The sequence below is a fragment of the Natator depressus genome, chromosome 12 (assembly GCF_965152275.1).
Source record: "Natator depressus isolate rNatDep1 chromosome 12, rNatDep2.hap1, whole genome shotgun sequence".
Taxonomy (NCBI): domain Eukaryota; kingdom Metazoa; phylum Chordata; order Testudines; family Cheloniidae; genus Natator; species Natator depressus.
Window position 1 is genome coordinate 24,390,815 of NC_134245.1, and position 22,373 is coordinate 24,413,187.

Consider the following 22,373-nt stretch of genomic DNA (forward strand, 5'->3'; position numbering starts at 1 on the left):
TATGTTAAAATAAAAATATTTACGTGTAACAATATACATAGGATTTTCATAATTGGATTTCTAGCATTTTCAATGTGCCAGCCCAAAACAAAATTAGAGCTGTTGCTAAATCGGTTGCTCATTAACACCTAAACAAATGAGTATTTCAAGATGAAAACTTAAAAATTTGATAGAATATCCAGAGAAGAACGTCGAATCGTGGAAATCAACGAATGCCTACTCAGGTGGTGTCGGAGAGAAGGTTTTGGATTCTTTGACCATGGGATGGTGTTCTATGAAGGAGGAGCGCTGGACAGAGACGGGCTCCATCTTACGAAGAGAGGGAAGAGCATCTTTGCGAGCAGGCTGGCTAACCTAGTGAGGAAGGCTTTAAACTAGGTTCACCGGGGGAAGGAGACCAAAGCCCTGAGGTAAGTGGGAAAGCGGGATACCGGAAGGAAGCACAGGCAGGAACGTCTGTGAGGGGAGGGCTCCTGCCTCATACTGAGAATGAGGGGCGATCAGCAGGTTATCTCAAGTGCTTATATACGAATGCACAAAGCCTTGGAAACAAGCAGGGAGAACTGGAGGTCCTGGTGATGTTAAGGAATTATGACATGATTGGAATAACAGAGACTTGGTGGGATAACTCACATGACTGGAGTACTGTCATGGATGGTTATAAACTGTTCAGGAAGGACAGGCAGGGCAGAAAAGGTGGGGGAGTAGCACTGTATGTAAGGGAGCAGTATGACTGCTCAGAGCTCCGGTACGAAACTGCAGAAAAACCTGAGTGTCTCTGGATTAAGTTTAGAAGTGTGAGCAACAAGAGTGATGTAGTGGTGGGAGTCTGCTATAGACCACTGGACCAGGGGAATGAGGTGGATGAGGCTTTCTTCCAGCAACTCGCAGAAGCTACTAGATCGCACGCCCTGGTTCTCATGGGTGACTTTAATTTTCCTGATATCTGTTGGGAGAGCAATACAGCGGTGCATAGACAATCCAGGAAGTTTTTGGAAAGCGTAGGGGACAATTTCCTGGTGCAAGTGCTAGACGAGCCAACTAGGGGGGGAGCTTTTCTGGATCTGCTGCTCACAAACAGGGAAGAATTAGTGGGGGAAGCAAAAGTGGACGGGAAAAGTGGGAGGCAGTGACCATTAGTTGGTTGAGTTCAGGATCCTGACACAGGGAAGAAAGGTAAGCAGCAGGATATGGACCCTGGACTTCAGGAAAGCAGACTTCGACTCCCTCAGGGAATGGATGGGTAGGATCCCCTGGGGGACTAACATGAAGGGGAAAGGAGTCCAGGAGAGCTGGCTGTATTTCAAGGAATCCCTATTGAGGTTACAGGGACAAACCATCCCGATGAGTCGAAAGAATAGTAAATATGGCAGGCGACCAGCTTGGCTTAACGGTGAAATCCTAGCGGATCTTAAACATAAAAAAGAAGCTTACAAGAAGTGGAAGGTTGGACATATGACCAGGGAAGAGTATAAAAATATCGCTCGGGCATGTAGGAATGAAATCAGGAGGGCCAAATCGCACCTGGAGCTGCAGCTAGCAAGAGATGTCAAGAGTAACAAGAAGGGTTTCTTCAGGTATGTTGGCAACAAGAAGAAAGCCAAGGAAAGTGTGGGCCCCTTACTGAATGAGGGAGGCAACCTAGTGACAGAGGATGTGGAAAAAGCTAATGTGCTCAATGCTTTTTTTGCCTCTGTCTTCACTAACAAGGACAGCTCCCAGACTGCTGCGCTGGGCATCACAACATGGGGAGTAGATGGCCAGCCCTCTGTGGAGAAAGAGGTGGTTAGGGACTATTTAGAAAAGCTGGACGTGCATAAGTCCATGGGGCCGGACGAGTTGCATCCGAGAGTGCTAAAGGAATTGGCGGCTGTGATTGCAGAGCCATTGGCCATTATCTTTGAAAACTCATGGCGAACGGGGGAAGTCCCAGATGACTGGAAAAAGGCTAATGTAGTGCCAATCTTTAAAAAAGGGAAGGAGGAGGATCCTGGGAACTACAGGCCAGTCAGCCTCACCTCAGTCCCCGAAAAAATCATGGAGCAGGTCCTCAAAGAATCAATCCTGAAGCACTTACATGAGAGGAAAGTGATCAGGAACAGTCAGCATGGATTCACCAAGGGTAGGTCATGCCTGACTAATCTAATCGCCTTCTATGATGAGATTACTGGTTCTGTGGATGAAGGGAAAGCAGTGGATGTATTGTTTCTTGACTTTAGCAAAGCTTTTGACACGGTCTCCCACAGTATTCTTGTCAGCAAGTTAAAGAAGTCTGGGCTGGATGAATGCACTATAAGGTGGGTAGAAAGTTGGCTAGATTGTCGGGCTCAACGGGTAGTGATCAATGGCTCCATGTCTAGTTGGCAGCCGGTGTCAAGTGGAGTGCCACAGGGGTCGGTCCTGGGGCCGGTTTTGTTCAATATCTTCATAAATGATCTGGAGGATGGTGTGGATTGCACTCTCAGCAAATTTGCGGATGATACTAAGCTGGGAGGAGTGGTAGCTACGCTGGAGGGCAGGGATAGGATACAGAGGGACCTAGACAAATTGGAGGATTGGGCCAAAAGAAATCTGATGAGGTTCAATAAGGATAAGTGCAGGGTCCTGCACTTAGGACGGAAGAACCCAATGCACAGCTACAGACTAGGGACCGAATGGCTAGGCAGCAGTTCTGCGGAAAAGGACCTGGGGTGACAATGGACGAGAAGCTGGATATGAGTCAGCAGTGTGCCCTTGTTGCCAAGAAGGCCAATGGCATTTTGGGATGTATAAGTAGGGGCATAGCGAGCAGATCGAGGGACGTGATCGTTCCCCTCTATTCGACATTGGTGAGGCCTCATCTGGAGTACTTTGTCCAGTTTTGGGCCCCACACTACAAGAAGGATGTGGATAAATTGGAGAGAGTCCAGTGAAGGGCAACAAAAATGATTAGGGGTCTGGAACACATTACTTATGAGGAGAGGCTGAGGGAACTGGGATTGTTTAGTCTGCAGAAGAGAAGAATGAGGGGGGATTTGATAGCTGCTTTCAACTACCTGAGAGGTGGTTCCAGAGAGGATGGTTCTAGACTATTCTCAGTGGTAGAAGAGGACAGGACAAGGAGTAATGGTCTCAAGTTGCAGTAGGGGAGGTTTAGGTTGGATATTAGGAAAAACTTTTTCACTATGAGGGTGGTGAAACACTGGAATGCGTTACCTAGGGAGGTGGTAGAATCTCCTTCCTTAGAAGTTTTTAAGGTCAGGCTTGACAAAGCCCTGGCTGGGATGATTTAATTGGGGATTGGTCCTGCTTTGAGCAGGGGTTTGGACTAGATGACCTCCTGAGGTCCCTTCCAACCCTGATATTCTATGAAGTTTCCTGTTGCTAAGTAAGCTGCACTGTGCTACAGCAAGGTAGCTCAAGATTTTAAAAAGTGCTGCCTACATAACTGCTCTAGAGAGAGTTTAAAAATACTTTTACACAATTTTGTTAAATTTCATACCGTGATTATGAAAGAGATCAGGTTTCTATGCTAGTGTTCTGTTAGTTCTTTTCCGCATTACAAATAGATTAAACAGTACAGAGATAACAAAAGTACAGCGTGCCAGCACTAGGGATTGAAATCCTCTAGTCACATAGCAGGTACAACATGAGCAGCAGTAGAGCAAGACCACAGTCACTGGGCCAGCAGTAAGTCTCAATCCTCCTTTGGGCTTTGTTTGGACTATGAAAAATGGTTAACATTTACTAGGAAAACCTGATATAAATTTGACCTTTTTCCTACTTGTAGCTAGATTTTGGTAGTCAAGTTACAGCCCAGCCTTCTGTCTACGTGACAACACAACTAGTTAAAATTGAGCTAAAGACGCTACCCTACATCTACATTAAGAAAAAGGTTGATTTGAAGCCAGGCTTAGCTAGCATATAGTAGCTAAACCCAGCCTAAACTCATCCAACTTTACCTAGTCAAGACAAAGACTTAGCAGAATCACTCTGGTGAGAGGATAATTGAAGATCCATGCTAATCCTTGTTCTCTTTGTTGAGACTGCTATAAAGGATGCCAACTGTGATATGGGGTAACATTCGCAAAAGTGCCTAAATCTCACTTTAAAAAGTGACAGGCACTTAGGATCCTAAGTTTCACTGAAAGTCAGTAGCTCTGAAGCTCATAAATCCCTTAGACACTTTTGAAAATCTCCCCTTGGACTTTTGTTCACTAGGAAGCTGATCCAAAATCCACTGAAGTGTATGGAAGTCTTTCCACAGATTTCAATGGACTTTTACATCAGGCCCTAGGAAGGTCTTTTTGCAGTCCAGCACACAGCCACAGATGACGGTCAAGGCTTTAGGTCATAAATAAGTGGACTGTATTCATAACATTGGCCTAAGAAGTCACCTAATAACATTTCCCCGATTCTTTAAAAACACTTTTGGTTAAATTATAAATCCATGACATCATAATACATTATGGAAACACTTCCTGTTCCCTCAGTAACCACTTTATGGATTCCCTGAAAGTTGCACGCTGACATTTGGAAAATCTTGATATAACTCATTAGCCACTACTGTATCATGTTCATATATCTTACTTAATCCTATTAGCCACTATGATATGATAAACTTCTTATAGTATACTATATACTCTAATACAAAATGGTAACAAACCACAACAATAAAGCAGTAATAAATGGTGACAAACCAGAACATTGGATGGCTTTCAGTAAACTATTCACACCAAACAAGAATAACAGACAACATACTACTATACAAAATTTTAGAACGTTTAATAAAGACGTTACCTACCTAGTTCAATCTGCTGCATCTGCAGAAGCACCTGTGTCATTAGCCAGAGGCATATTTGTGTGTCTATGATTCAATTTCAGATTAGCAGCCGTGTTAGTCTGTATTCGCAAAAAGAAAAGGAGTACTTGTGGCACCTTAGAGACTAATCAATTTATTTGAGCATAAGCTTTCGTGAGCTACAGCTCACTTCATCGGATGCATACTGTGGAAAGTGTAGAAGATCTTTTTATGCACACAAAGCATGAAAAAATACCTCCCCCCACCCCACTCTCCTGCTGGTAATAGCTTATCTAAAGTGATCACTCTCCTTACAATGTGCATGATAATCAAGTTGGGCCATTTCCAGCACAAATCCAGGTTTTCTCCCCCCCCCCCCACAAACCCACTCTCCTGCTAGTAATAGCTTATCTAAAGTGACCACTCTCCTTACAATGTGCATGATAATCAAGAGCGTCCCCCCCCCCCCACCGCAGACGCTCTTGTTAAACCCTGGATTTGTGCTGGAAATGGCCCACCTTGATTATCATGCACATTGTAAGGAGAGTGGTCACTTTAGATAAGCTATTACCAGCAGGAGAGTGGGGTGGGGGAGGTATTTTTTCATGCTTTGTGTGTATAAAAAGATCTTCTACACTTTCCACAGTATGCATCCAATGAAGTGAGCTGTAGCTCACGAAAGCTTATGCTCAAATAAATTGGTTAGTCTCTAAGGTGCCACAAGTACTCCTTTTCTTTTTGTGAATACAGACTAACACAGCTGTTACTCTGAAACTTGTTTAACTAGCAACCACAAACAATAATAGATGTGGACCTGAACTAAAGGACCCAGATTCAAGCACCTCCTTTGAAGTTACAAATACAAACCTGGATCTAGATTTTGCAGTTGGCCTTTATCTCTATAATGCACTCAATCAAAACCCTGGACCTAATTACCCATAAAACTAAGTATTTGAAATCTAGGTCCTTCCTTCTCACCCCACCCCCCATTGGAGACACAGGTGCCCAGAACCTCCGAAGAGAAAAAAACAAACGGGTCAAGTTTGGCTCCCAAAAAGCCACATCACCCAAAGTTGTACTCCACTTTTAAAAATGTGGACCCTAATCCTTACGTGGCCATCTTTTTACTGCTCAAATTAAGACTAAAGGAACTCAAATACAAAGCTGAGATTGTTTCTTTTTAAAGCTGCCTAAGAAACACTAAACAATCCTTTAACTTACCACAAGTCTCCATCTTCAATAGTCTTGTCATTTGGGGCTCCAGCATGTCCATAGTGCAAAACAGAGGAGTTGTTGCCACTAACATTGAAAAATAAAATACACAGAATTAACATACAAAACAATTAAAAACACAAGGAGAAAGAAAAATGTGAAGTGTAAAATAGTTTTCTTAAAATACCACCAGGATATTTTAAGGCCCAATATCATGCAACCTGCTGAGGCTGACATAGAACTGGCTCCAGAAACAGTGTCATAACCGCCTGCTTTGTATCCCCTTTGACTGAGCACAGAAGATATTGGCATAGCTGAAAATCTAGGTTTTAGAATGTAAGCCTTTTGTGGGAGGGAACATATTGTGTGGTGCAGCCCCATGTATGCTACAGTAGTATATATGTAACAACATAAAAGTAATTTTCATCTAATATCCATCTACTTCCTTTGAGAATGTCCTTAATTTTTAAAATAAGAAGTTCCCCTGTTCAAGGTTAAATGTTACAGTGGTATAAAACTGAATCTTCACTTAAGATCTGGGATGTTTAATAACTCCCTAAGAGTTACTGGGGCAGGGAAAAATTCTGTGCAAGTGAGCTGTTCCAACTTACCTCTAGCATGGTTAGGTATGAGCCCTACATCCCAGATTGTTTGGGGAATATTGCCACAGTTTAAGATGTCAGCCATGATACAAGGCATAACAACTGACATATTAACTTTTTTGTGGAGTAAAAAGAGAAAGTCAGCTTTTCATTGTAAAAAATACATTTTTTATTCTTATTAACCAGACTAAGTAAACTGCTGAATCACAGGGGAAGCAAGAAGTCTCCAGAGAAGTACAGGCACTTGTTCCACATTTCTGAAAACTCCATGATCCATTCAGTGACCTATTCTTGGTCACGGTGCCTTCTTTTGTCTAGTGTACTCTTATTCCTCTAGGTCTATCAAATATCGAGTTAAAAGATAGGAGAGATCTCTAACTCTACTGATTTTCATTTTGCTATTCTCAGATAGGTGCTCTCTCATTTTTTACTTCACAGAGGCTAAAAGAATTGTTTTATAGCCAAAAATACATGTGTCAGAACAGATATACTGGTAGCATCTGTGTCACCTCTCAACTTCAGCTGTCAATATGCGACTAACCTTTTATCAAAACCTTGCTGGTTCAAACAGGATTCTCTCAATTCTGGTCAAAGGGTGGCTTAGTGTCTTGGATGTAATTCATCCTAGGCTTAACTCCAGTGAATTCAATGGAGTCACATCAGGGATAAAAGTAACCCTCTAAAATATTTTTGAGGCCAGATTTTTTAGAGCTGTACACATGCAGTTAGAGAAATGAAAATACGTATGCATTATATGCAGAGAGCTTTTACAATCAATGCATATTTAGTAGTTGTGCACAGAAATGGCCACTTGTCTAACTGATCACTTGTCCATGAAATTAACATAACTGTGTGTACATTCATAGCAACTGCATGTACAAATTCTGCATGCATGCAGTTTAAAGGTCTAGGCCCTGTTTAAAAACTTCTTTTCATTGCTAAGGATTTTCGTATTATAAGTACCAAAATCTGAGTGTTGTGGGATTGGTTTATGAGGAAAGGAACTGTCAAACATTAAAAACATTACAAGGTTACAATATCAAGCACTCAAAAGTTAAGAAATGCCAGAATTAAAATTGCCGTGCAACCTTAATTTGGCCCCCTTCTGCATATACATGGTACAGTCTTTACTTACATGATCGTCCACTATTTTTTCTCCACAGGACCCCTGCCTCATTCAGTACAAAGAAGTGTTGGTGCTCACTTCATAAGGAGCTATTCAATATTTTGTTTCATCCTCATTGTTCAATGTGTGGCCATAAGCCTTATTTACTGCATATTAATCAAAGCCTGCTCTGAATACAGAATTAATAATTGCTTCATGGGCTTTTCTATGGTGAATGTCACTATAGCATTTGAGTTCTTTACAACTATTAATTTATTTTCACAACACCTCTGTGAAATGAAAGGGTGATATTATCTCCATTCCACAAATGCAGAACTGAGGCATAGAGAAATTTAAGGTTAAAAGTATCCACTACTGTTAGGTGCCCAATTTGACACACCTAGTACCTGATTTTTCAGAGTTCTTAGCATTATACAGTACTTTATATGTTCAAGGACAGCTCCACTGAATTCAATTGTAGCTGTGAGTACTCACCACTTCTGCAAATCAGACCCCAGGGTTTCAAATCAGGCATTCAGAAAACGAGGAACACATGCAAAAAGGGACAACGTGCAAAAAGTTTGGTTTCAGTGACTTGACTAGCATTACATACGAACTCTGTGTCAGAAGCAGAGAATCAAATTCTTCAGGGCAGCATTCAACTGCCTTAACCAGGAGACTGTCCTTTATCTTTCTGCAATATCCTACCTCATTCACTTCATACCTTCCAACTGTAACAAATTAATTCCTCTGCCTTTCCCTACCATACGACTACCAGTTCCAGCCTCCTCCCTTGGATCCTGATCTCAATACCAGTCTCCTTTTCCAATCAATCCCAGTCTCCTGGCCCAGTCAGTTCCAGGCCCTTCTAGCCCCCGCCTCCTGTCCTAGTTGTGAGTGTCTCCCACACTCTGGCTCCTGTCTCAATCTACTCTCCCCATTCCATGGTCCAGCTCTTGTCCCCTCTAATTTGAATCAGGCAACTTCCTTCTTCATACTGCCTGGGTATCAGCAGGGGGGTAATTGAGAACACAGGAGAGAATCTCCTTGCCTTCCATTCTGACTCGAGCACAGCTTGGAGCTGCAATGGCAGAGAAGGTCCCACTCAGTTCCAAGCTGCAGCAAGCTCAGTGTGGATGGAATCTTCGGAGTTTCCAGCTGCAAATTTCTAGCTAGTCTCTACTGAGCATGTGCAAACAGTGATTTTTCCTCAAAGGTTTACAACTTGACCAAGTCTGGGCAGATTTTCATGGGAACAGTAAAAGGCACATCCTTGACACAAAGACCACACTCATCTGCCATATTTCAAGTCCCTACTGCAAAGCATGGAGACACATATTTTTCCTAAGCCTTATTCTCAGACACTACTGAACCTTTCTGTCTGAATTTTTTCAAAAACAGTTTGGCCAGAGACAGACATCAACCTGCAAAGTTTGGCAAAGTTATAAGCAACTGAAAACACAGTCTTATAATGGGAAGAGTCGGACAGCCTTAACAGTAGACAGTGCTACCAGCCCCACTTTCAATTACTTGGCCAAATGATGAGGAGAGGGTCGAAGAAGAAAATAGCTGTACACAATTATATGAAGGTTGTAAATGCCAAGAAGAATTGTGTAGGTTGATCTAAGATGGTGTAACCAAAAATTAAAAAAATTTAAAGAACATACATTTAGGTCAAATAACAGCAAAAGTTCCTGATGATCTCAAATAGACTATGGAATCCTTTCCCAAGACAAGTGTTGGGAGTTCTAATTTTTAGAGGCCTGGTCCTGCACTTGTTACATTGGCAAAACTCCCATTGAAATGGGAGCTTGAGAGACGAAGGTTAGTAGGATTAATCCCTAAGATTTTATGATTCTATTCATTCTTGGTAAGTGTGGATAATTATGGGAATAAATAAAAGTGAGAAAAAAATTAAATGTATATCTTCTACTATAAAGAGCCCTACAGCTGGTTAATTTCTCATGTATGCATGGGTTGTAATGTTATCATGTAATCTGTATGTAAAGATGTAAACTAAAATATTTACTCCTATTCAGCTCCCTACAAAACATTGAAATCTTGGTACTGTCTTTGACATGTTGATTTACCATCTTGAGATGAATGGCAACAATTTTGAAAGCTTACACTAAAAATTCATGCAAAGTTATATATTTCTGTACTGAACTGCAGCACTGATTGCTCTTGATTTCTTTTTCTTTTGTGATTTGTTTAATAAAAACTCATTTAGTTACTAGCACTCAGAACTTTCAGGTACCTCTATTTCTTCAGAAAAGAAAGAGGTAATTTGAGAAAGAGGGGGAAAAAAGCATGAATGAATTAGTGAAGTCATTTCTATTTTGAAAATCCTGTCAGAATTTAGTAGATATTAACTGACTATGTCTGCATAATTTTTATTTAACTGAACAGCAAACTTGTGTTTATTTCAAAACACTATTTCGCTATAGAAATTAGAACAGGACTTGTATCTCACAGAACAGATTCAGTTATATAAGTATTCTTTAGTGTTTAGAGCTACAAAACTTGAAGCTTCTGGACTCAGCACTAATAGAATAACAGGCTTTAATACACAGCTCCAATAGTTTGATTTTTGTACAATCCAATTATCCCAAAGAGTCATCTTCACAAGCTATTTATTTGTTGTATATCTTAAAGTCTATTTTGTAACAAGTTTGGGGTTCCTAATATATGAGAAAGCATGCTTATTATCACCTCTACTGTTAAAAGTCTAATGTTAATTTAATTCATAAAGAGGATCCCCCTCCCCTGTGTGTGCCCCACCCTCACTCTGCTTCTTCCTGTCCCCACTCCTCTCCCTCCCCCACAGCACCTCCTGCCCACCACTGAACAGCTGATCAGTGGTGGGCAGGAGGTGCAGGGGGTGGGGTGGGGGAGAAGCTGATTGACAGGGCCTGCCAGTGGTGAGCACCCGATTTTTTTTTTCCGTGGGTGCTCCAGCTCCGGAGCACCCACGGAGTCAGCACCTATGCTCTCACATATACATGGTGTTCACTAAACATGGCGTTCAACAGCCTGAAAATCCACACATGGGGATCACTTTGGCCAGTTTCAGTAGCAGACCATCCTTCCAGACTGTTGTAAGCTGCTGACAGATCGATGACAGGTATCAGTCTTGAATTCTCATTAGAATTCAGCCTCAATATTTGCAGTGAGGGCCAGCATCTGGTTCTGCTACCAGAAGTAGCAGCTTCTGTGCAGTCAAAAACCAGCTTGCTCCTTCGATCAGCTGGTGTCCGCAGTGGGCCCAGTTTGGTTCAGAATCATATGCTCCATCACCTTGTAGTTGATGCACAAGACGGATATTGGTCTATAATTAGAAGGTGATCTGTAGGTTTTCCAGGCTCTAAGAGTGCAATGACCTTGGCGTCTCTCCACACACAAGGGATTTCATTGGTCTTCAGGATGTTGGTGAAAAGCTGCACCATCCATTTCCATGTAAGTGGACCCAGGACATATGAACTCAGGATAGATACCATCTTTTCCCAATTTTGTGGCTGCAATGGTGGCTTCGATCTTCTTACTTGTGTCCAGACCACTGGGACGATGGAGTGCACGTGGACAACACCTGCCGAAGTTGATGCTGGACTTGTCTTCGATACTGTTTGTTCATAGGCTGTTTTGTTGTCCACTAAATTTTAGCAGTGGTGGCACTGTCTTTCACCTGCAGGCTAGTGACATATGTGGGATTTGCAGCCCCCAGGTGTGTCAGCAGATGCCAGGTGCATCTGCTCGAGTGTGTGAAGTTTAGACCTTCTACACATTCATGCCACCATTTCCCCCTTGCTGCATCCAGTGACGCCAGGAGGGCTTTTCCAGTTTCTGTGTCTCTACATTTGTCATATTTGTGGAGGAGCTTTTGGTTCTCTGAAGTTCAGCCTGGAATGTATGATGACCTGTGTCCCAGGGGCGTGTTCTTCTTTGCAATGGAGATTAGGAGTGCAGTAAAACAGTCAAACATCTTTGGTGCGGGGGGAGTGCAGGAGATTGTGTTGTCCACAGTCCTAGTGAAAATGGCACAGTCTACTTTTTTGATGTTCCAGCGCTGCGCCGATTTTGAGTAGAGAACTGGGATTTGAATGCCAATATGGGTCAGTATTGGTCTATGTTGGCTGTTTGGGAAGTTATCAAGGATGATCCGTGATGTGGGTATTGGTGTGCCTGAATCATCTTTAGAGATAAACATAAGATCAGGACAGTATTCTCTGCCCCATCTTGCAGAATGGAAAGTGATGCGCTGTTTTGCATCAAGAAGGAGGAACATATCATTTGCTTGCTGCACAGCCCCATTGTATGTGGTGACTATTAAAGTCGTGCACAAATACAGCAGGATCCTATGCATTCAGTGAACCTACAGATCACCTTCTAATTATAGACCAATATCCGTCTTGTGCATCAACTACAAGGCCACTGTGCACCAATTGGTTTATATACATGAACGATGGTTAGCTTGTCGATGCACATGGAAATTGTAGTTGTTTCTTTTGTGTGCTATAGGAAGTAGAACCATATATTAGCTGATCTCCTGCTTTATGTAAATTGCCAGCCAATATTTTGGATGGTAATTGCTGGCTAGGAATGTATAGCCATTGATTTTGTATTTATGGACTTTTTCTTCATTTGCGACATGGATCTCCTGGAAGGGACAAGGCCATCGATGTTGGTCATTTTCAGTATTTTCTCTCGGTAGTCACACTAGGACTGTGAGAGGCCTTCAACAGGTAGATCTTTTCCGCAAGTTCGATCTGCCTAGTATGTTGTCCCTGAAAAAATTGCCTTATTTTGTTGCTCTTTTCACCAGGAAGATGATAACCTTTACACGGTCCATCCTATTAAGTGGGAAACGGCAACTAAGGTCATCAGACCAGTGACTGAAAATCAACTGTTGACCTCCCAGGAAAAGGGCAAGAACTCTCAAGTTAAATGAGAATAAAGGGCAAGTTTTCAAACAAATTAGGTACACAATTCAGTACCAAAACTGCATATGCAATTATATAATTAATTTTACACGCAAAGAGAGTAAATACATTTACAAAAAAGCAACTGAGCATTTTCTGCAAATGGCAGAAAAAAACAGCGATCCTAAAAGTGCCCTTTATCATTTTTGCCCACGAGCGATATTGAATGCAACAGCAACTTTATGAACCTAAGTTTAGTTTACTTTACAGTATAAAGGCGATTTTATACTATTTGATACAGCAACCCTTTCATTGTAATCAGTGGGAGATCTATTGTGGACTGAAGGTACCATATGGCTCTAATTTTGAAAATCTGCCCATGGATCACAATGAAAAATGCACCTAAACCCTCTTCACAGAATGAGTTTTACATCCCTGTAGTAAAATATTTACTATTTTCTCTTCTAGTTCTACATATTAAAAATTTATGTTTATAGAATTACAAATGATATTTAGCAATATTAACAAAAATGTAATTTCAACAGCAGATGTTCAGCAAGCAAAGAGAGCTGGAGCAAAATTTCCTTAAAAGATTTGTTTATGTGCAGTGTATAATAAATTTAGAGACCAGGAATTTTGAAAATGATATGAAATCCTCTTTTTTTTAAAGAAAGAATGTTTCAGAGAAAGTACTTTTTTTTAGCTACAAAGAGAAGATATTAAGTCTTTCTTCATATGCTGTTTCATTAAAAAAAAAACCTATTGCCCCAGAGACGTGAGCATAAACGTGATACTGGCAATATCGGCAATCATATAATCTCCCGAGTGCAGCAGAATCTGTAACCTACCTGGTTTACACGGTGCTAGACATCTCCCCATTGTTTTCTCAGTAACAAAACTTTAAAGCTCACTTTACTTGTATCCAGACATATATGGTAAAAATAATTTTACATACTTCCAATGGGATCTTGATAATAAATATTACAGAAGTACACAAAAAGATCTTACCTGCCACAGATACAAGTGTAAGAAGTATGGCGCATGCCACCGCGAGTATAGCAATAATGCTGAAACAGGCTGCAAATAAAAAAAAAAAGCAGTAATTAATAATTTATTCAGAAACTACACAAAGCAAGAAAGCAAGCAAGATTGCACTGAAGTGAGACTTGTGTGTGCAAGTCTCCCTACTACCTGACAAACATCGCCCTGAATTTCTGCTCAATTTAACACTCAGATTAACCTACATTCTATCAACTCAGCCAGTTTGTGTATTTTTCATGATGTACCTGTCCTCAAGCCTGGTATGAAACTTTGCAACAGAAAAATACTGAAACTGCAGCACGTTTAATTTCTGAAGAATGGTAAATTGCCCTCCTTAGTAACTCAGCACAGTAAAACAACTTTGGAATACACTGGTTTATCTGACCTTAGAACCAACTAGCTAATAAATAGTTAAAGAATCAAAGGCTGAAAACAATTGTTAAACTGCCTGGGTCTGAGATTACAGAGTTGAATAAAATACCTCCTCTTGCATGTCTGAAGCACCAACTACAAATACAATCCACATTTGTTGCAAACCTCCACCTTAATATTTTCCAGAAAGGAAATGCAACTCCCCAAATAGGCTGGCTCTCTCCACCAACAGGAGCCTACCTAAACAAAGGTAAAGGAGACTTTTCTGGAGTGGAATGAGGGGTCCCACTGGGAAAGATGATCCAAGGCTAGCCCAAGCCTTTTCGAAATTTCAGAGTTTCAGGTTTGCACACCACTGAATTGGCTTTGACACCTACAGATGGTCCCTGCTAGTGCAGGTTGATGCAAACTCGCAGTGTCTGTGGGAACCTGCATGACAGCTGCCCATGCTGTACCCGTTCTCTAGATAAAAAGACTTAATTGTCCCACAATCCGGCACATTTTACTAGTTACACAATCCACAGTAAGCTTAACAGGAAAAAAAGCGTGTGCTTAAACACTGAAAACATGAAACTACTTATTTTCACTTAAATACCTCAAAAAGAAAAGGAGTACTTGTGGCACCTTAGAGACTAACCAATTTATTTGAGCATAAGCTTTCGTGAGCTACAGCTCACTTGCATCCGATGAAGTGAGCTGTAGCTCACGAAAGCTTATGCTCAAATAAATTGATTAGTCTCTAAGGTGCCACAAGTACTCCTTTTCTTTTTGCGAATACAGACTAACACGGCTGTTACTCTGAAACCTGTTAAATACCTCAGTTATCTTACCTTAACTTATACCTTAAATATGCTTAAATACCTCAGTTATCTTACCATTCAAATGTGAGCAACAAAATAAAGATCTGGATCTCAACTCCAAGACTAGATGGTGGTAAATAAGAGCCAGATAAAGAAATATTACTAAAATGCTTGCTTTATATATATAAAATAATGCATTCTGGAAGTTTATTCTCTTTGCAGCACTGTCCTCCTGGGGGAGCTATTTAGCCTTGAAAGCACAACAGCATTTTCATCTTCACAAATATTGCACTGTAAAAGTCCTTTGCACATGAGGGCAGATGTGCCCACAGCACAATCACTACAGGATTAGGTGCTATAAGAGTTAAGCACATACCACAGACCCTTTTATTCTTTGTGAAGTATGCTCTAATTACAATCCAATTCCCTTTAATATTGAATGGATTCAGAAAACTCATTTGTTGTAATACCAAAATCATTTCATTAACACAGGGTGATACTGGTGCCATTCAAACTTCAGAGACGTTATGATTTTGTCCTTTTGTAATAGCAGTCCACAGAACACAATGTTCATTCTTTGAAGGACATTAAGAGTATTACTTAAACAACCATAGAGTCAAAATATATTTCAAAAACTTCCCAAAGGGATAATTAATTGAAAAGATATACACCAAACCTCCCAAATTAAGGAAATGAACACAAAGGAAATGAAATGAAAGGAAATGAAAATAGAATTATATCTCTAAGGACTAAATCCTGACTTTTCAGGGAGATGGATTTTATATGATTTTTCCTCACCTCTAATTACAATGATTTTATTAGTTTTGGATCACTCTGGAAATTTAGAAGTGTGCAAAGAGAAAGTCAGAGAAGAGGATAACAGTACAGGAGTCTGGGAGACACTCTGAAATTAAGAGATGGGATAACAAGCGCTCCACTAACTTTTGCAACTGGATGCTATCAATCTTCCATTTAGCAGTCACACACATTCTGTTTCCACTATCACTTCACTTTATGGATCTCTGTTTCTTTCCATTTGCAAATTCTATATTTCTGTCTCCTTAACACATTTGCATATAGAAGTCTATTATTACAGGCATCGTGAACATGCCCCCAAGCATTTTGTCAAGCATCTTATATTTGTATGTATGTATAATAATGCTGTATTTAAGTAGCTTTCAGTGTTTTTTTATAAACCCCTACATAGTATTTAAGTGACTGAGTAAAATATTTCCTTGTCTCAGAAGCTTTCCGTAACCTTCTAAAGTGCTTTAAAAATGAAATAATGAAAGCTGTAAACCTCCTTCTATCTTTGGTGATATAAAGATAGCAGGGCTTATTTTTCAATATGACAAATGACCACATATTCGTAAAGCTGGAACTTATATGAAACTTCATGCAGTAATGTAACTGTTACCTTTTGCTGCATTCCCAGATCAGCAATTAAAGGTAGTAAAATAAGTTAAGAGATGCTGCATATAATCTACCTTTTGTCTGAACTTTCCATTTCCTTTTTCCAAAAATGGTTACACTGGTTGTTTCACATTTATGGATTTATTTTAAAAAAGAAAAATTAAAAAGGCGTCGTTAATGCAATTGAGTCAGGGATAGTATATCTTTACTGGGTAATGTGTTTTCCCACTAGAGACCAGAGTAAAATTATTCACATTATTGTATCGTTACTTTCTCAGTCAAGTGATTCATTATAAATTATGTGCTAACGTGGTTGCCATCAAAAAAGTCAACATTTGCCAATGGTGTGGCACCTGAATTTCCAGAGTTATTTCTTATTGCAAGTACAAGATATAACTGTAGTATTTCAGATACCACTGCTGGCAAATGCTGGCTTTTTCAAGTTAACAACCGTGTCCAGCATCTTAAAAGTGGCCTATATCACTCTGGGTGAAATTCCGGTTCCATTACAGTCAATGGGAGTTTGAGCCAAGATTTCACGCTGTGTGTTGTAGTTTCTGTAAGAATTTTGCATTGAACAATGCAGCTTATAGTTATATGAAACAGAATATATTTTTCATGGATCTTCATGGCATTCTCCAAGTGCAATGCAAAAGTTAAGGGAGTGAAATACTGCAAGTTGGACATATGACTTAGGGCTTGTCTACACTTAACAGAGGATTGATGCTGTGGCGATCGATGCATCGAAGGTCAATTTAGCGGGTCTTCACTAGACCCACTAAATCGACCACCAATCGCTCGCTCGTCGACTCCTGTACTCCACCTGATCGAGAAGAGTAAGGGGAGTCGCTATTCACGTAACTCAAATTGCGTAGCTTAGATTGACTTTTCCCTTTAGTGTAGACAAGGCCTAAATCTGGAAATCCATATGCAGTTATATTGGAAACACTGTGTCTGGCATTTAGGCTGGCCGCTTTTTTGACCGGCTGCTATGTATGTTTAATATGGTTTTATGTTGGATCTGGATCATCTGTCTAAGAATTTCTAATGCATGCATCACAGGTGCAAGCAGTTGGCACTTCTTTTTGAACTCCCCTTTTATGTTTCATTGACAGTATTTCCCCTTTAGGGTATATGTATTTTTTTGTCACCATGCGCACTGTGTCTTCATGGTGTATACAGATCAGTCATTGGTCTATTTACGTCAGATGTTACCCTGTTTATCCACATAGTTCTTTTGAACTTGTATGTTATTTTGAAACCACAATTAATTTTTTAAAAGAGCACATACCATCAGGTAATTTTCATTCGAAATTCAGCTTCTTAAAATTATTATAACTGGCTGAAAGTGTGTCTTCTGGAGCTTAAAGGAAATTTTAAAAACTGACCTCTTTGTCATTGATTTAAAAAAGGGCAAACATTAGCCCCTATTTTATTACAGCTGAAGAAAATCTAAAGTTTGAGCTCACTCTTTCTTAAATCTGAAGCATCAGGTAATCTTATTCCCACAGCTATGCCTATTCTTGATTACTTTATTGACAATGCTAATTTAAGGGACAAGAACATTTATCTCCCAAAAATGTTAGGTTTTGAGCCACTGGAAATAATAGAGAAGCACTGTCACAGCTACAGGGTGAACTGTGCCTTAGAGAGAGTTTTCCAATAAACAGCTTTTCTATTATTTTCTTCAGGACTCTTATCTTAGCCATTGTTTCATTTCTTGTTGGCTTCTTTCTTAACAGCCTTGTTTGATTTAACTCCTGGCATTCAGATAGGTTAATATCAAACAGATAACTTGAGGAGCATCTGACGTTTATAAAAAATAATACACAACTCCCTCAGTCTCTACAAGCACATACCAGTATTTTCAATATCCTAAGTGGTTATTGCACATAAGTAAAGCTGAACCTCCAAAAATTGTCAGAAAATAAAAAAACCCTGATTTTTTAAGGGTCTTTCAAACTATTTTAATGTAAAATCTACTTTGGATTGTCTTTTCTGTAAACAAATGACTAGAATCTGTCTTAGCATATTTTATACTTGTTGTGTTTGTGTTTTTATGGCAATCCTTAGGTGGGTAGGGTTTCTAATGCAGTATCTTACACATTGGAAATTCTAATGGGATCTCTTGACCAGGAAAAAGGAAACCAAATAAGGTATGAGTTTAATTTTAACATAGCTTCATTTAATAGCTTGCATACATGGAATAAAGGAGCAAAGTCCAGGAGTATTATCAATATTCATTAACTACTTTTTTCACTTTTCTCTTCTTTTGACATCTTCCTTTTCGTAATATACGAACTATCCCCACACATTCAGTAACATGTAGTATTGATTTCCCAGAAAGAAGCGAACGCTGGATGAGCTGAACAAAGAATATGTTGTTTATGATTCTTATCAAGGGTGTTCTTTTGAACAGATAATGGATATGTAGAAGAGAGCAATATGCTATACCTCTCAACTAGTCACTTTCGAGTCTAGATATTTTTGGACTAAGAAACTACTACTTCTACTTCTAAATCACATCAAACAAATAAAATCTTTTGAGTCTAGTCTAACAATCGGTACCATCTATAATTATATCTAGTAAAATAGGATGGGAGAGAGAAAAAATATAAGGGACAGAGTGCAGAAAGTAGAGCCCTTTGTTTCTTTTTCTATCAAGAATTTAACTCCAATTTCTATTATTTTGACAGATACATGACAGTGCTTCTTATGCTTGACTTCCACCGAGCCAAAGTCTGATTCAGTCGTCAAGATAGTTTATTTAATGCTGCAATTGAGTTAACACACTTGGGTAAGTACAGAGAAAATTTTTTATCCAAAATGAAAGAAACCAATGATGCTGCATTGGCTTAAGTGAGATTCTTCAGTAAATACACAGATCTTGTACTGCAATGCACACATATTTCTCATTCATTTCTACTGCTTTTCAGATGCCAAGTGGTATGTTACCGCAACCTTCTGTGCTATGTACAATGGACAACTCTCATGGGTTTTTCAGGCAACCTCAAAATATCTGAACATTTTCCACTCCCCTCCCCATTTTTATATGAGCAATTGGGGTTATGGCCCTCAGCATGTACTCATTTTTTAGGACTTGGGGGATAAAGGGAAAAGTACTCAACTTTCCCTTAGCAATAATGCAAATGCTTACAAATGTGCTTAACTTTAAATTATGAACTTAAACCTCGCTTTGGTTTTTAGTTTTCTATGTGAAATTGAAAAGCCTGACATTTTCCTTCTGGCCTCAAATCCTTCCTACCCTCCAGATTCTTTTCTCTATTTCGAAGGAAAAGTACAAAATAAGGAAAACAGAATCCCCACACAATCCGCCCCCAACACACACCCTACCCCGCCAAAATTAAATTGTCACCTACTTTAAGTGCGTATTAACGGGGCCTCTTTGTCCATATTTCTTCTTCCCTGTGCTCTTCACCCTCCAAAATATCCCTTTCTATCCTCAGGCTTCCACCCTTTAGTACCTGCTATTGATCTGACACCCTGGAGTGGGTGGTCACTCAGAGAAGGGAGAAGAGTCTTAGCTGCCAGCCTTCTGCCCCTCTCCTTTCTACCTCTCCTCCTGTCTCCCCCCATCCTTACAGCCAGAAGCATACAGTCCTTAGAGGCTGGTAGAAGGCAAAGATTTAAAGAAATCAAAACAACTTCCTGGTGTCTGGCCAGAAATGTGAAGAAACCATCAGGTGAACCAAATCTGGAGAATAGTGCTACAAGTCTGAGGGTGAAATCCTGTCCCCTGTTCCCATTAAAGTCAGTGGCAAAAATCCCACCAATTTTAGTGGGGCCAGGATTTCACCCTACATCTTCACTCAACACACAGTCCTCTGTCTTAGTCAGGCACTCAGAAAACAAAGAAATGGCAGCATCCACATCTTTAAAAAACAAGATGAAACAGAGTGTTATCAGCCTTCTGATGCCACTACGGCCCAAAGAACTTCACAGAGTCTCCTGGACAGGAGAGGCACCAGAGTACGAGTGTGACCTTGGGGTGAATAAACAGCTACTCAACATCCCCCTCCAAGAGCTTCCTGGAAGGATGGAATAGAACACAGAACAATCTAGTTTGCTACTTCCAGATTCTGGAGTCAGTTCAACAAATCGTCTTGCTCAGTGGTAGTTTAGGAATTCGTTTTAAGATGATGTATCAGTATGGTGTAGCAGGCATAAACTAACACACAGGGCCAGATTTTCCAAAACTGGTCTCCCTTTTTTGTTCTGCAATTGGCAGCCACAATTTTGATCATTTAGACATTTAAGTACCTACAGATAAGGTGCTTACAGAAGCCTAAATAGTCTATAATTTTGCATCCACGGTTACCAATGGGTGCAATTTATCTATTGTATCTGAAGTATTTTTAAGGCACTCCCCACCATAAATATGCAGAATTACAGACACAAAAATGAAAGCTCCAGTTAAAGTCTGGCAGATAATCAGTATCAATGAGTACATACATTTTTTTGAAAAGTACTTCATTCTCTATCCTGAGATATGAGCATAAACAGCATACACAACCAAGAATTAGCAACAGAAAGCTTCATAAGTAAAGGGCAATTTTCTTAATTGTCCAGGTTAAGATGGGACTCTTATTGGCTATCTGGGGCTAACTAGCTACTCAGATTTAGTTGACAAACTCAGTCTCATTTGACTTTTAATACGCTGGTGTACATTTTCAGTTTTGTATACTATGTGCAAAGAAGTTTTTTTCATACAGAAATGTTATACATAAACTAGTTGGAAGAAATAGTCAGTGAAATTAAAAGAAAAAACATCGTGTCTACAAACAGTGAGCTCAAGGCTGATGAAGAAATTAGTATTAACTATTCTGAAGAGTGAAGCTTTATCCTATAGCTCCATGGCAAATATACCTAACAATTTTGTGAATGAAGCAATACTATTTCAATGTCCTGCATGATATCAGAAATTGCTGTTATGTATAGTCCTCTTGCTGATGGGGTGGTAAGCTTTGCAATTTACTACACGATCAGCAAGAGGACTATACACAACATTATTAACATTGCTACAGATTAATTTCTCAAATCCAATCACTTTTAAGTTGAACTTCCTCTAATGAAAAAGCTTCTTATAAATTTAAGACCTGAGCTGAGTGGTGTGTGTGCATGCATTCATGCACAAATTTCTAAATTTCACTCTCACTTTTGAGATTTTTAGTGCCAGTCAAGAAAAAAAGATAAGAGATTGTTCCTCAGACTGTGTTTTAATATCCTGGAAAACTTGAAGCAAAAAGGACTGGTCAAACTCAGGGACTGATTCTTGATTTCAGTGCGGCTGTTTGAGGAGTAAGGGGATGCTTGAGTTGAGTAAAGGTACCAGAATTAGATCCTTAGTAAGTAGGCATGAAATATAATTGGTTGCATGTCAAATGAACCATAAACAGAACATACATTCCAAAGGAGGAATAGAATAGCTCTGAAGATGTGAATTTCAAGAGTAAGAAACAAAATGACTCTACAGCATCTGCTTTATTTCCAAATATTGTCTCCTGTTGATTTTCCAAGAAGTTGTACCACCGTTCTTGCACTCTATCCCCAAAACAGATGGATATCCATCCAGAGTTCAGGAAAGGAACAAAAAGTGAAATTACCACAAAGATTAAGAAAAAAGTAATTTATGAATGACAATGCCTGACAGGTGCAAAACAGAATACAAGACAATAGGATTGTGGGCTTTTAAGATCACAAGGGAGCTAACCATACGATGACATCTGTTTCACCAGGGATTAATACCACCTGGAAATAAGAAACAAGCAGAAAGTCCATAAATAATACAAAATCCAGCACTGTCACAAATGTCATGTATGATTTGTGATCATCGAACCTAAATGATATTCTTAGTTTAAGAATGGAGTTACTTAGCTGAGGCATAACTAGCATATTAATTGGATAATTGGGAATTATAAATTGTCTGTCTTATGTTAAGAACAATTTAATAGATGAGAAGACATTGGCTGATAGTTCTTTGATCTTTTTTGATTAAACTACTCATCTTCCTGAATTTCCCAGTGGTATTTGGGAACATACAAAGAATGAATACATTTTGGGTGAGAACAGGGATAAAGAGATCCCATTTTTTGCTAATTGCATTTTGACAGG

At 39.7% G+C, this 22,373-nt stretch overlaps 1 protein-coding gene across 1 annotated transcript in view; it reads right to left on the minus strand.

The window, feature by feature from the left end:
• The window catches only part of PEPD (peptidase D), a 227,580-nt gene that overhangs the window by 75,943 nt on the left and 129,264 nt on the right, over window positions 1-22,373 (minus strand). The window contains exons 10-11 of the mRNA XM_074969165.1: window positions 13,624-13,692; window positions 6,002-6,079 (exon numbers count right to left, since the gene is read on the minus strand). Coding sequence (XP_074825266.1) covers window positions 6,002-6,079; window positions 13,624-13,692 — 147 coding nt within the window. The remainder of the gene's footprint in view (window positions 1-6,001; window positions 6,080-13,623; window positions 13,693-22,373) is intronic.